This window comes from Tachysurus vachellii, chromosome 8 (assembly GCF_030014155.1).
Source record: "Tachysurus vachellii isolate PV-2020 chromosome 8, HZAU_Pvac_v1, whole genome shotgun sequence".
Classification (NCBI taxonomy): Eukaryota; Metazoa; Chordata; class Actinopteri; order Siluriformes; family Bagridae; genus Tachysurus; species Tachysurus vachellii.
The window spans coordinates 7,532,426-7,545,875 of NC_083467.1; the positions used below are offsets into that span (position 1 = coordinate 7,532,426).

General features: G+C 36.0%; 1 protein-coding gene across 1 annotated transcript; it reads right to left on the reverse strand.

Annotated features, from left to right (window-relative positions):
• Positions 1-5,691: 5,691 nt before the first annotated feature.
• On the reverse strand, positions 5,692-9,147 carry gja8a (gap junction protein alpha 8 paralog a). The gene has a single exon (XM_060877173.1). It carries the CDS (start codon positions 9,145-9,147, stop codon positions 5,692-5,694), a length of 3,456 nt encoding a protein of 1,151 aa, XP_060733156.1.
• Between the last annotated feature and the right edge of the window lie 4,303 nt (positions 9,148-13,450).

Here is a 13,450-nt window from a genome sequence, read left to right on the forward strand (position 1 = left end):
AGGGTAATTTCTATATATTCATTTTTTCTACATGCATGTTTTATTATTTCAGATGATTTATGTGGAAATGTAAAAATAATGCACTGAATACATATATTGTGTAAGTTTTTTCTATATTAACACAAAGAAAATGCACTTTGCAAATTATTTTTATTTTTTATATCCTTTTATTTTTTTTTATATCTTTGTTAAGATTTACAAAGGTAAACAAAGATATAAAAAAAAATTATGCAAATTTATGCAAATTTATGCAAAATGCATATTGTTATCTGCTTTGAAGACATTTTGTAAGACAAAATTCTGGATGTTGAAATGCACTTTAAATCTTTATGAGTTATATCTAATGTCCATAATTGTTCTTTAGTCAATTTCACCAGTATCTAATCCAGTAACTAAAAGCTGTCAACATCATATTCTGCTTTTTACTAATATTCACAAGCCATAATATCAGTATGACCAACATGATCAGAGGCTATTAGTGATTTATCCTCTCACTTTCAAATGTGTTCTTGTTAAAGCAACCTCATGTTTTGGAGGCAAAACCATGCTGCTATTTTGTTTGAGTTGAAGTGTGAAAAAATATCTACAGGGCTTTTTCTCAAAAATGCCAAATCCCTGGACCAACAAACTCAAATGTATTTTTTTTAAAATGAGATGAATATATACATGTGTGACCTAATTTGAATGAGAGGAAGTGATCCGGTTACATCTTTTGTAAAAGTAGAAGGTTTGCCAAAAGCAAAAACAAAAGAAGGTTGGAAAAAAAAAAAAACAGATTATTCACACACCTCAGAGTCTGAAAAGCTTCATGTTTTGATGTTTTGAACTTTTCAGTAACTTACACAGGCTTTACTTTTGGATAAATTCTGATATTTCACATCAGACCATACTTTTTCTCTTGTAAAATCTAAATCTAAATGAAGTATAGATAATGATTAAAAGTAGATTATGCTGCTTGTACTTGAACGTTGTGCAGCATTCTTTATTCTGAGTGTGAGAATGCATTAGATAACAGTTTCACATTTGTGTGAGAAGGAAAGGTGAGAATGTTAAAATAGTTAAACCATTTTCTATTTCTTGAAAAGTTGGAAATAAAACAAGATTAGCCACACCCCTCAGAGTCTAAAAAGCAAGTTATAAAAAGCAACTAAATCCTCCTTTAGTTTTCTGTGTCTACCAATGCTTTTAGAACTTTTCAACAACTTATATTTTTATTTCCGACCAGCATGACCTAGTCAGAAACTGAATCCAGGAAGTAATATAATGCAGTGCATAATGCAGTGTAATGTTATATTTTTATAGTCATACATTGCCTTTATCTACCATTTGGTCATTTCAATCTTTTTTAAAGATTTTCAGGGCTATTCATTAGCTTTATTTGGTATTTGATAAAATTCATCTAACATTTGATGCACTTTCCTCTAACACATTCACAACTTAATACACTGAAAGCATCTATTTTGTATATAATATTATATTAAACTTAATGTCCTGAATGCCCGTAGTTTTATATAACTTAATATAATTTTACAAAACTATTAATCCATGTAATCTGGTTTGTTTTACTGGAGAAGTCCAAAACATTTGTAGTCATTTTTGTAGCAGAATTGACATTTTCTCAAAGCAGCTTTATAGAATCATAGAAACAGAAAAAAAAATGGAAAAGTTTAAAATTAAATTAAATTTATCTCTAACAATTATCCCTAATAAGCAAGCCTGAGGTGATAGTGGCAAGGAAAACTACACCCGGTTACGTATGTAACCTAGTTCCCTGAGAATGGAACGAGATTCTGCGTCAAGGATTCTTTGAAGAAGTTGTGTCTGAAGCTCTGTGTGCACACACCAATTTACTGTAACAGCTCAGAAAGGGCAAAGGGAATACTCCAGAGCGAGTCCATATAAGGGCATTTATGTCACATTACTTTAGCTTCTAGTTGTCTGAAGGAAGTGCAAATAGACGTCTGGGCTGTGGCAAGTGACGCTGGGAACCAGGTTACATGTGGGGTCAATTAACAGGTCCTGCAGATCTCCCTCTTTTGAAGGAAGCCAAAGCTAAGAGCAAAGCCATCTTCATAGGAAAAAACTTCTCACCATGGGCTCAAATGCCCCTTTTTCGCAGAGGCATTTTGAGTGCTGGTTTGGAGCCAGAGCCTAATTTAGAACCAGTTCTTTCTTTTTTGAAAAAAGAAACGCACCGGCTCTGAACCAGGAAAAGTGGTTCTTAAGTAGCACCAAAAGGTTGCTGGTCTAGACTTAAGAACCGCTTGCAAACAGTACAAGACAAGAGACAGTGCAGACAGACTGAGACAAAAACAAAACAAGAAGGGAACCCATCCTCATTTGGGTGAATATGTCCTTTGTACAACAGTTTGTAGTTGAGTGGAATTGTGCAATAGCTCCTGAGGAACTTATAGGTCAATGTCATTTCTGAGTTCATTATAGACTTAACACTAATTCCTTCTGGCCAAAGTCTTTAAATGCTCACTGATGAAGACCTGAGCTAAAAGCTGGCAGATGCAATGGCAGGTCAAAGACGGTGTGATGGACTTCAAGTGGTTTTATCCACAGCAATCCCAACAGTATCCAATACAGAATCTAAAAGCTGTGAACATACAGTATATTTTGATTAGAATGCTATTAATATTCACAAGTTATAATATCGGTATGACCAACATTAACAGAGGCTGCTAGTGATTAATCATCTCACTTTCATATGTGTTCTTGTTAAAGCAGCCTAATGTTTTGGAGGCAAAACACACTGCTATTTTGGTTGGGTTTAAGTGCCAAGAAATATCTAGAGGGCTTTTTCTCAAAAATGCTTTTGTTTTCACACCATACTTTAAAAAGGGAAGCATTGTTTGTCCATAGACTGAGAAGTTAAGCTTGAAAATTTCAGTGTGGCTCAGTGGTTAAGAAGTTGGATTATTGATTGGAAGGCTATTGTCAGAAACGGGTGTCACCACAGAGAGGAATTAGACCCAAATGCAGGGATAACCTAAAAGGGGGTTTATTAATGAAAATACAAACACATGGAAAAACACTGGGAAAGACAAAGGGACTGAGGTAATGAAACAGAAAACCAGGAGAGATAACAACAAACCAAAAACACAAAAGCACAAAAACAACACAAACAAAACACAAACACAGAACTCAGAAACACAAGGACAAGGACAACTGGTATAAATAGTGAAGGCAATTATTGAAAACAAGGGACATGGGAAGGGATAAAGGATAGGGTGAGGCTAACACATGTGAACAAAAACAAAAGCACATGGCACAAGACAAAACGCCTCTAGTGTTTAGACAGGGAAAAAGTCCAAGCTATTCCTGATTGTTCAAATCCCAGAACCTCTAATCTGCCACTGCTTGATTCTTGTGCAAGGCACTTAACCCTCAACTGCTCAGCTATTTCTGTTTCTTATTTCTGTATCAAGTTGCAGTCACTACCTTATGGCTATACATAGACTCTGAAAGGAACTAGAAAGGAACAATATGAACTAAGAGCTGGAAAAATCTAATTTAACAACTTCCCACACACATACACACACACTATGTAAAATACACAATTCACAAGCTAAGCTGATTTGCATTTGATATTAAACCAATAAAACAAAAGAGGACAAAACACTTTATTCAAATTTATATTATAAGCGTATAATATGAGTGAATAATACATAAATTATCAATAAATAATGCATAGAAATTCTTCTTCTTCTTCTTCTTCTTCTATGTTAGTACCGTCAATAAGCCTTTCTGACTATATTTAGAGCAATTAGATAGTTATCTTTATTTACATAAAAACATAATAGCCTATTCAAATTACCAGGAACATCCCATACACATCCTTAGTGCACGAGATTGTACAGCAACACAAAATTCCAGAGTTAACAAGTGATGTTATAAGTTATGTCATGGTATGTTAGGTATGTTATAGATATTGTGTATAATGGCTATTAGAGATCTACTTAGCAGCTGTAATAAACCTTTTCATTAAGATCTTCGATGCCCTCATTATTTCATTTTCTTACATAACCATACTTGGAACATTGACAAAATTGGCATGTTATGGAATAATCAATTAAAGTTTTATACTCCTGTAAAGCTGCTTTGAGACTATTTTCCTTATTAAAAGCACTATACAAAGAGAATTGAATTAAATTCCTTTGCAAATGAAATGCTAAATTTTCTGGCAAAAAAGCATTTTACAGTCTCTTTAGTTAGCAGCAAAACCGCAACTAGTTTGTGAACTAGCTTAGTAATTTCAAAACTTGAAAAAAAAAGTCCAAAAAAAAAAAAAACACTGGACAGGAATAACTGTTCATCCTGTACTGACTCTCAGAACCCTTACATGTGCAACAACAACCAAGCATCAATGGCGGCATGGACATTATCCCTCTTTACAGAACCTCAGGGTAAATTCCTTTCTATAAAAACATTTAGCCCCCTCTAGCGGCTGCTAGAAATAACACGTTTTTTCATTTACTTTACTTTTTAATCAACTACAGCTAGCTAACCAGCTAACTATGTAATCAGCTTGAATTTATACCCTTAAATTAATTTATACCTTTAAAGTAATTTATTTTACTTTTCTTTACTCAGTAACTGTTTAGTTGGCATTTGCTAGGTGTTAATAATCATTCACATGCTGAAAACATCTTTTTCAAAACTTCTTTTGGGCATAATTGTATTCAAGTACTGTCTTAAAAATGATTCTGTCTGTATACACTTACTGTAATAAAAACCTCACGTCATAGTAAGTGTGTTTAGTGACCAGAGAGGGTTTTCAGTTTCTGCAGGAGTGCAATACTGAGTGCTGATTTAGTAGCAGTGTTTTTGCTAAGGGGATTTGCCCATGGATGAAATGCCAGCATAACTTCTGGCCTAACAAAACAAGTTAACGAGTAAGTACATTTTATTGAGGAAACAAGTGTTTATACAGTAAGCTATATGTTCTCTAAGAGGTGCATCATGTTAGCTGCTTTTCAAGAACATAGCAGTGAAGAAGTTATTTAAAGAGAGGCCCAGATTTTATTGCACAGACAAAAATGAAGATCTGGTGTCTATGTTATGCTGCTTGTCCCGTTAAAAGGAGGAGTAACCTCAAATCTGTACAAAGTACACATCTGATGATGAAACATTTTGGCCTGACCAGTGTACCCATCAACAAGGCGAAGGTTTAAAGCACGAATGGTGGTTTGAAAGGTATGAAAATGGGGTAAGTCATATACTATAAATTTCACACTAATCAGATCAAGTTTATTGAGAAACATTGGAGTGAGGTTTAAACAGAGCCCTCCATTTTTTGGAAGACTGATATTCATACCTGCAGTTCGGGCACTGTTAGGGCACTGAAGTTGTTCGAGCAGCTCATGGCTAATGTTGCTTTTTTTCATGCAATTTGTTTCATTTCTTTTTTAAGTCAGGTTTTTACCTAGATGGCATATAAATAGACTCATAAATCACTCAATCTAATATGTACGTAAACGTTAAACATAATCTAATAATAACTCCTAATTGAAGATGGACCTCAGTTAGCATAAAAAGAACAAAAAAATCACAAATCTGTTTTAAATTAACAAAATCTAGTGAAATGAAATAATAAATGAGGAAAAAAACAAAATACTCGTTATTGTTTCTTTGCTTTTTTAGTGTTAAAATAACTATGTTCCAGCTCATGTATAAATCAGTCATTTATATTGTAAGATCATCTGACCTCGCTCTGCTACTCCCTGTTCTAAGACAGCTCACTGCTCTTGTATCTTCCACTGTCCCTGTTGCTCCCAATTCCAGAGGTATAAGACTAGGGACTGAAATTGTGTCTTTAAGCATCTGCATTTCTGGCAACCTAGCCTCCAATTCTAAACTCTCCACTATTTCAGTATCACCAGTGTTCTCTCCAATGTCTTGGTCTTCTGGGCTTTTAACCTCCTCTGGATTGCCCATCTTGAATAAATTGCCTGTGTCCACAGCATCAGCGAAATCTACTACTTCCTTTGTACTGACTCCATCCTTTATTGACTCCACCTTAGATGAATTTTCTATTTTGGGTCCCTCTGCACTTAACTCTAAATTGAGTGTCTCTTCTGCACCCTCGGGTATATCTGACCTCTTGATTTCCCTAGATACATCGTCCTCCCATACAGATAGAATCACCTCTAAAGATTTCTCCTTCCTTAAGCGAGCTACAGATTTCTCTTCTTCTAAAGAGAAGCCCTGAGAATCATCTGTAAGCGCATCTGTGTTTGTCAGCTCTTTACTTACTAGATATTCTGTTTGGAATTCCACAAGCTCCTCAAACATTTCTGTATTTTCAGGATCTTCAATGTTTTCATGAATATTAGCAAGGTCCTCAATCTTTTCTGGAACATCTACAAACTTTTCAGGATTTTCGAGATCTTCTACAAGCTTCTTAATGTTTTCATGAACATGAACAATCTCATAAACATTTTCTGGAAATTCTGAACCCAGGTCATTATTTTCTGGTGTTTTTACAACCTTGTTGAATTTTTTTGTTACAACCTCTTCAACATTTTTTGGGAGTTCTACAACCTCCTCAATATTTTCTGGTACTTCTACAACCTCCTCAACATTTTCTGGTACTTCCACAACCTCCTCAATATTTTGTGGTATATCTACATTGTCCTCAACATTTTCTGGATCTTCTACAACTGCTTCAAAGTTTTTTGGTACTCCCACAACCTCCTCAAATTTGTCTAGTACTTCTACAACCTCCTCAATATTTTCTGGTACTTCTACAACCTCCTCAAATTTTTCTGGTACTTCTACAACCTCCTCAATATTTTGTGGTATATCTACATTGTCCTCAACATTTTCTGGATCTTCTACAACTGCTTCAAAGTTTTTTGGTACTCCCACAACCTCCTCAAATTTTTCTAGTACTTCTACAACCTCCTCAATATTTTGTGGTATATCTACATTGTCCTCAACATTTTCTGGATCTTCTACAACTGCTTCAAAGTTTTTTGGTACTCCCACAACCTCCTCAAATTTTTCTGGTACTTCTACAACCTCCTCAACATATTCTGGTACTTCCACAACCTTTTCAATATTTTGCGGTACAAATACGTTCTCCTCAACATTTTCTGGTTCTTCTACAACTGTTTCAACATTTTCTGGTACTTCCACAACCTCCTCAATATTTTCTAATATATCTACATTGTCCTCAAAATTTTCTGGTACTTCTACAACTGCTTCAAAATTTTCTGGTACTTCCACATACTCCTCAATATTTTCTGGAACATCTACATTCTCCTCAACATTTTCTGGTACTCCCACAACCTCCTCAATATTTTCTAATATATCTACATTGTCCTCAAAATTTTCTGGTACTTCTACAACTGCTTCAAAATTTTCTGGTACTTCCACATACTCCTCAATATTTTCTGGAACATCTACATTCTCCTCAACATTTTCTGGTACTCCCACAACCTCCTCAATATTTTCTAATATATCTACATTGTCCTCTGGTACTTCTACAACTGCTTCAAAATTTTCTGGTACTCCCACAACCTCCTTAACTTTTTCTGATAAATCTACACTCTCCCCAACATTTCCTGGAACCTCTACAACTGTTTCAGCAATTTCTGGTAGTTCTCCAACATCCTCAACATTTTCTCTTACTTGCCCAAGTACTCCCAATCCATCTGCCTTTTCTGGATCTTCCACAACTACCTCAAAATCTTCTAGAACATTTTCTGGAACTTCTACAACTGTTTCAGCATTTTGTGGTAGTTCTCCAACATCCTCAACATTTTCTCTTACTTGCTCAAGCACTCCCAATCCATTAGCCTTTTCTGGATCTTCCACAACTACCTCAAAATCTTCTAGAACTTTATCAACTTCTGATCCACTCTGTCCTGTCTTAATCTCCACATCCATTTGGTTTTTTGTCACTTTGTCATTTCTAACTTGGTCTCCTATAGTTTGCTGTACATCTCTTTGTTTCATATCACCAATTGGCTGTGTCTCCTCCATGCATTCTTTTTTTGACCGCTTTCCCTGTCCCACATGCAAGGGAATCATAAGTATGGAAGTGTCCACCTCATCCCCTTTTCTAAAGTTCTCCTCTTCGGGTGTTGGTAGCTCAAGAAAAGTCTTGGTGGCTTCAGTAAAAGCTGGGATTTTCTTATCATAAATCACTGACTCCTCCAGAGGGGGCGCTGTAGGGACTACTACCTCATTTTTGGTCTTCTGCTCTACCTGCTGAGATAGAGAAAAAATCTGCTCTTCCTCTATCCCTGCTTCAGCTAGTGGGTAGATGTGTGCAACCTCCCCCTCTTTTCTATCCTCTTCAAGTTGCCTGTAACCTTTTGGCTTATGAAAGGCAGGACTAAGGAGGAATGGTAAGCTTCTCTCAGGAAAGGCAAGAGTCTCAACCTGGGCTGAAGCTGTCTGACAGCAGACATATGAAATCTTTTTCAAACATAGGTGGACAATCTCAACAATGTTCAGGATTAGTGAGACACAAGCAACAGCTAGCATAAAGATGATGAAGATGGTTTTCTCAGTTGGTCGCGAGACAAAACAGTCCACCGTGTTAGGGCAGGGCCAACGGCTACACTTATACAGTGGAAGGATGTTGAAGCCATACAGAAAATACTGCCCCACGATAAATCCCACCTCAAACAGAATTTTGAAGATGATATGGCATATGTATGTGCAGAGTAGAGTGCCTTCCAGACGAAAGTTTTTACTTCCATCAGCGCTAGTGTCTTTAGTCATTTGAACAGTTTCTCGACCTGCTGTGACAGCAAACTGTTTCCTGTTTAAATCTTGCTGGTGTTGAATCTCTACAGTCTCCATCTCTTTCCGTTTTTCTTCCATGTGGACATGGTGAACCGCATGACCAATGTAAACCAATGAGGGTGTAGATACAAATACAATATGCAGCACCCATAGGCGAATATGGGAGATAGGGAACGCCTCATCATAGCATACATTCTCGCATCCAGGCTGTTTTGTGTTACACACATAATCGGACTGCTCATCTCCCCACACAAACTCTGCTGCCGTTCCCAGGATAAGTATGCGGAAGATGAACAGCACCGTGAGCCAAATACGGCCAATTACAGTTGAATGTTCATTCACTTCTTCCAAAATGTTGCCTAAGAGGCTCCAGTCTCCCATGGTGGATTCTTAACTCTGCATAGGGAACACAGGAAGGTTATGATTATAAGCTGTGGCAACAAGGATAAGCAGAATAAACAAAGTTAAAATTAAGCATCAATTATACATACAGTATACATCATATCAGGTTTACACAGCAATTTAATTACCTCAAAACTGCCCGGAAGTGTAAGAGTTCAACACTAAGGTGAATAGATACCAAAATAGAAACCTTGGTAAAGTGGTGGCTCCAGTGGTGTTCTGGTCAGTCGGTGGGTTTCTCCTCCCTACGGCAGAGACAAAGTGAACTGCTTCTGTCCTGTCCATCCAGCCTCTGTATGAGTCCTTGTCGCCTCATTGAGCAGATGTGAAGGGATGGACTGTGATGGCTGCTTTTCAAGTTTAAGCTTCCAGCCAGACGCCCTTTATGCAGTGGACCACGTGTGAAACCGCAGGAGACAATAGGATTGACAGAGCTGCGCCCAGAGGGACAGGACCCCTTACTGTGGAATCATAAAAAAAGCTGTATGAGTTCAATACTGAACACTTTGTACATGCTAATCAGAAAAATCCAGCTGTACTGTAACATTAACAGTGAATGTACAGTAAATTACAAGCTATATATAATAATATGTAACAAAAACGAGTGTTGAAATGTTAACTCAGTTAATCGTATTAAAGCCATTGTCCACATCTGAGAGCAAAGGTCTTTTGATAAAAAAAAAAAAAAAACTGGAGGAAATTATAATAATTAAAATAGGCGCTCACCCACAGGAAGTCAGGGTGTTGAATGGACTGGTGATAAAGCAGAATTTATTATATTTGAGAGGAAGTTCACACATATCAATATACACACATGCAGAAAGAGAGAGAGAGAGAGAGAGAGAGAGAGAGAGAGAGAGAGAGAGAGAGAGAGTTCCAACAGTAGACTGCAGAAAAACCTTTAACAAAACTTTTACAACAACAAAAGCATTCACAGCAAACCATCTCCTAAATACTACACACTATACATAAAGTACAAAATAAAAAGACATATGCACATACAGTATCTCACTTTTGAATGTGACATACTGTAATATGTGAGAGGGGTGTACGCACTTCTGTGAGATACTGTATGAGTATTCTTACATGGGTTGGTGCCTAACACATGATTCTTGTTGCCAAATGTTAGAGCAAACCAATGTACTTAAAGATGACACTAATTGCACTTTTCGTTATCTGTGAGCTTACAAACTCCAAGAATCTGCTTTGTTTTAAAGGACAGTGAAGACAAACAAAAAAAGCATGAATAATTAAGCTCTCTTGGTATTACCAAAGTTCACCAAATCAAATGATGCTCCTTAGTAAAAAATACATCTACATTGACAAATCCCTAATATGGAATTTATACCTAGAGTGTTGATTTAACTCTTTTAGAGTTGATTTGTTACTACTTGGACATACACTCACTGTCAACTTTAATAGGAATTTGTGTACACATGCTCATTTATCCTGTGCCTACTGTAACCTCGCGTTCCTGTTCTTGGCTGACAGGAATGAAGCCCAATGTGCCAATGAGATCCTTTTCTGCTCACCTCATTAGTAGAGGGTGATTATAGGACTTACTGACTTACCATATCTTTTCTTGCAGCTCGACAGTCTATCAGGATATTTTCTCAGAACTGTCTTATCAGCAAGGTGTTTTCACCCACAAAATTCTCATTTGAAAAAAAAATTGTGTAAATTTCACAATTTGCCCATCTTCCACCAACATCCATGCTATGGTTAAAGTCACAGTTGACCTTTATCTGCATGTTTTTATGTATTGTGCAGCTGCCTCATGATTGTCTGATTGGATAACTGCATAAATAAGCAAGACAGGTGTTTTTATATACAGAAAGTGTATATAAACACTAGATGTTAATTCAACACTGGGGATTTTGCTCAATTTTTGTGATCTGTGAAAGACTTTATTTGGATTATCATATGAGAAAAAATGAACAAATGAAATGTTCTTGTGCAAATGAAAGGAATTCTGAACAGTGATGTTTTCTACATTTAGGAAACACTTCTATGTATTTAACCTATATAACATTGTTTAAAGATACGTTAGATGTTTAGAAGTAAGTTATATTTAAAAAAAAAAAAAATCAACACAAACATTTATACTTGATGATGATGTGATTCTTCTAAAATTATTTTTTTTTTCTCTTTGATATGCCAAGGTGGATCAAGGAGCTCTTCTCCAGCAAGGCCAATACTCTCTGTTACTGCTGCTGGCATCTAACACTCAGACATGGGGTTTATTTGAAGTAAGGCATTGTTTAGCTATTATCTAAACTCAAGTGACTAAACTACTTGTGAAATATCATTGTTTAGAAAAACAGTTTGCTCCCTGATTTTAGGCGAGGAGGGAAAATAAACTCACAGACACAAAGTTTACACAAGTTTATATAAGTTACACAATTCATTCCCCATCCAAATACAAATTTAGAGCCCACACTATGTGTCAAGTCCAAATGCACCACAGACTAAACCCATCGCAGCTATAAACCCAATCTTTTGCTAAGATCATAACCTCTTGCAACACAGTGACATATTAATAATTATTTAGTGTGCAAACTTGAATCAGCAACCATAACCACAGGTTTAATCTTTTCTATGGCTCAGATTCACAATCTAGAAGTAAAATAAAATAAAATAAAATTACGATTCTCCACAGAATTCCTAAAAATATAACATAATAATGGTCTGGCTATTGAGATTTTTATACTTGAATGATATTATTTTGATTATCTGTATAATGCACTGGAGTATTAAAATACACTGGAATACACTTTTTTTTTCACTGGAATGGGTCATTACACATCCTTGCCAGTAGAAGTCTTCATTGCCTGAGTTCTAAGTCACAGCTAAGTTACTTCCTGTTTGGGTATATGATACTTTGCAGTACTCCTTTCTGATGTCTTGCCAAGTGTTGTGTATTACTCTGTTTTTTCCATTGACTTGCCTACTATTTGCTCATTAGATTTTTCATCTGAATTTGAAATCATGTCCTTCGTATTTGACATGTGCTCCCATTCCAACATGCATTTTGGATTGTGTTTATGCTCTGTAAATAAACTATCCTAAATGTGTATCCTCTAGCATCTCATGAGTCCTGTATAGCTAAATATGTTTTATGTAATATGTACTTTTTATGTAATACCACAGCTTCTCTTAGCTGTTGTTTGTTTAAGGTTTTAGCTGTTGTTTGTTTAAATGCTGCACATGGGATTAAGGTCTGGTGATTGAGATGGCAAGTCAAACTTAATGAAGTTTCTGGATGTGTCAATAGGGTTTTGGGTCTTTGTACTGCTCCATGATGACATTTCTCTGAGTTAGATTGGATGCATTCTCTGTAGAGGTTCTTGACTGAATTTCCATCTTTGCTCACCTTACAAATGCTTTTTATTCTTAAATAAACAGCTCTCTGGTCTTCATGTTTATTTATCATTTTTAACATCAAATGCAATCTTCACATGTAGAAACCAGGGGTTCAAACCAAGAGTAGGTTATAAATGCTATTATCTGTCTAATCGATCCATCTAATGTGTTTCTTTAGTGGTTTTCTGTTCCAATACTTTTGAAAGTATATGCAAACTGTATATGTGAGGAACCTTGCGGGTCATGACATAAAAACAAAAAGCTGGGCATTGATAAAGAGGATACTAGCTCACTAAGCTTCATAGAGCTGTAACTGAATAGTGGTGAGATACCACACAAACACATTATGTCATTCTCGAGTGTGGTGACCCTATTGAGAGTGTGCACTGTTCCATAAGATCTAGTTTTGTCAATGAAGCATGATCCTAACTCATTCTTGCTGCAAGCAAACACAATTATCACAAGTTAAGCTAGGACACCTCCATGTCCTTCTCCTACCATTATAAATGGAGTAGCTATTATGTATGTATGACATATTTTTTTTTTTTCATATATTTTTTTAGAACTACGTGAAGCATTGGAGTGTTTCACTGTAACATAGTAAGTCTAGAGATTTTACAGTTCAAATTTTCAATGGTTATTGAAATAAAACAGTCAGCCTGTACACACTTCACAGATTTTGAGCCTTGCCAGATCTTTAAGAATTCATCAAAGAGCTTAGTTAGGATATTTCGGCATAATTAATAAGTCCTCTAAATCTCACTTGGCTTCTGCTATCATCAGAAATTCTATCCACATAAAATAAGTCTGTGGGTTTGAAGACTTCTAAACTGCAATCTCTGCCAGAGTATTTGTGTAGAAGATTAAAAAAAAGACAGTCAGTCTAAAAGAACATATTTATCTCAGTCAGATAAATGAT

Excerpts from the sequence above, each read along its gene's own strand:
- gja8a (XM_060877173.1), bottom strand. The coding sequence starts at position 9,147 with ATGGGAGACTGGAGCCTCTTAGGCAACATTTTGGAAGAAGTGAATGAA.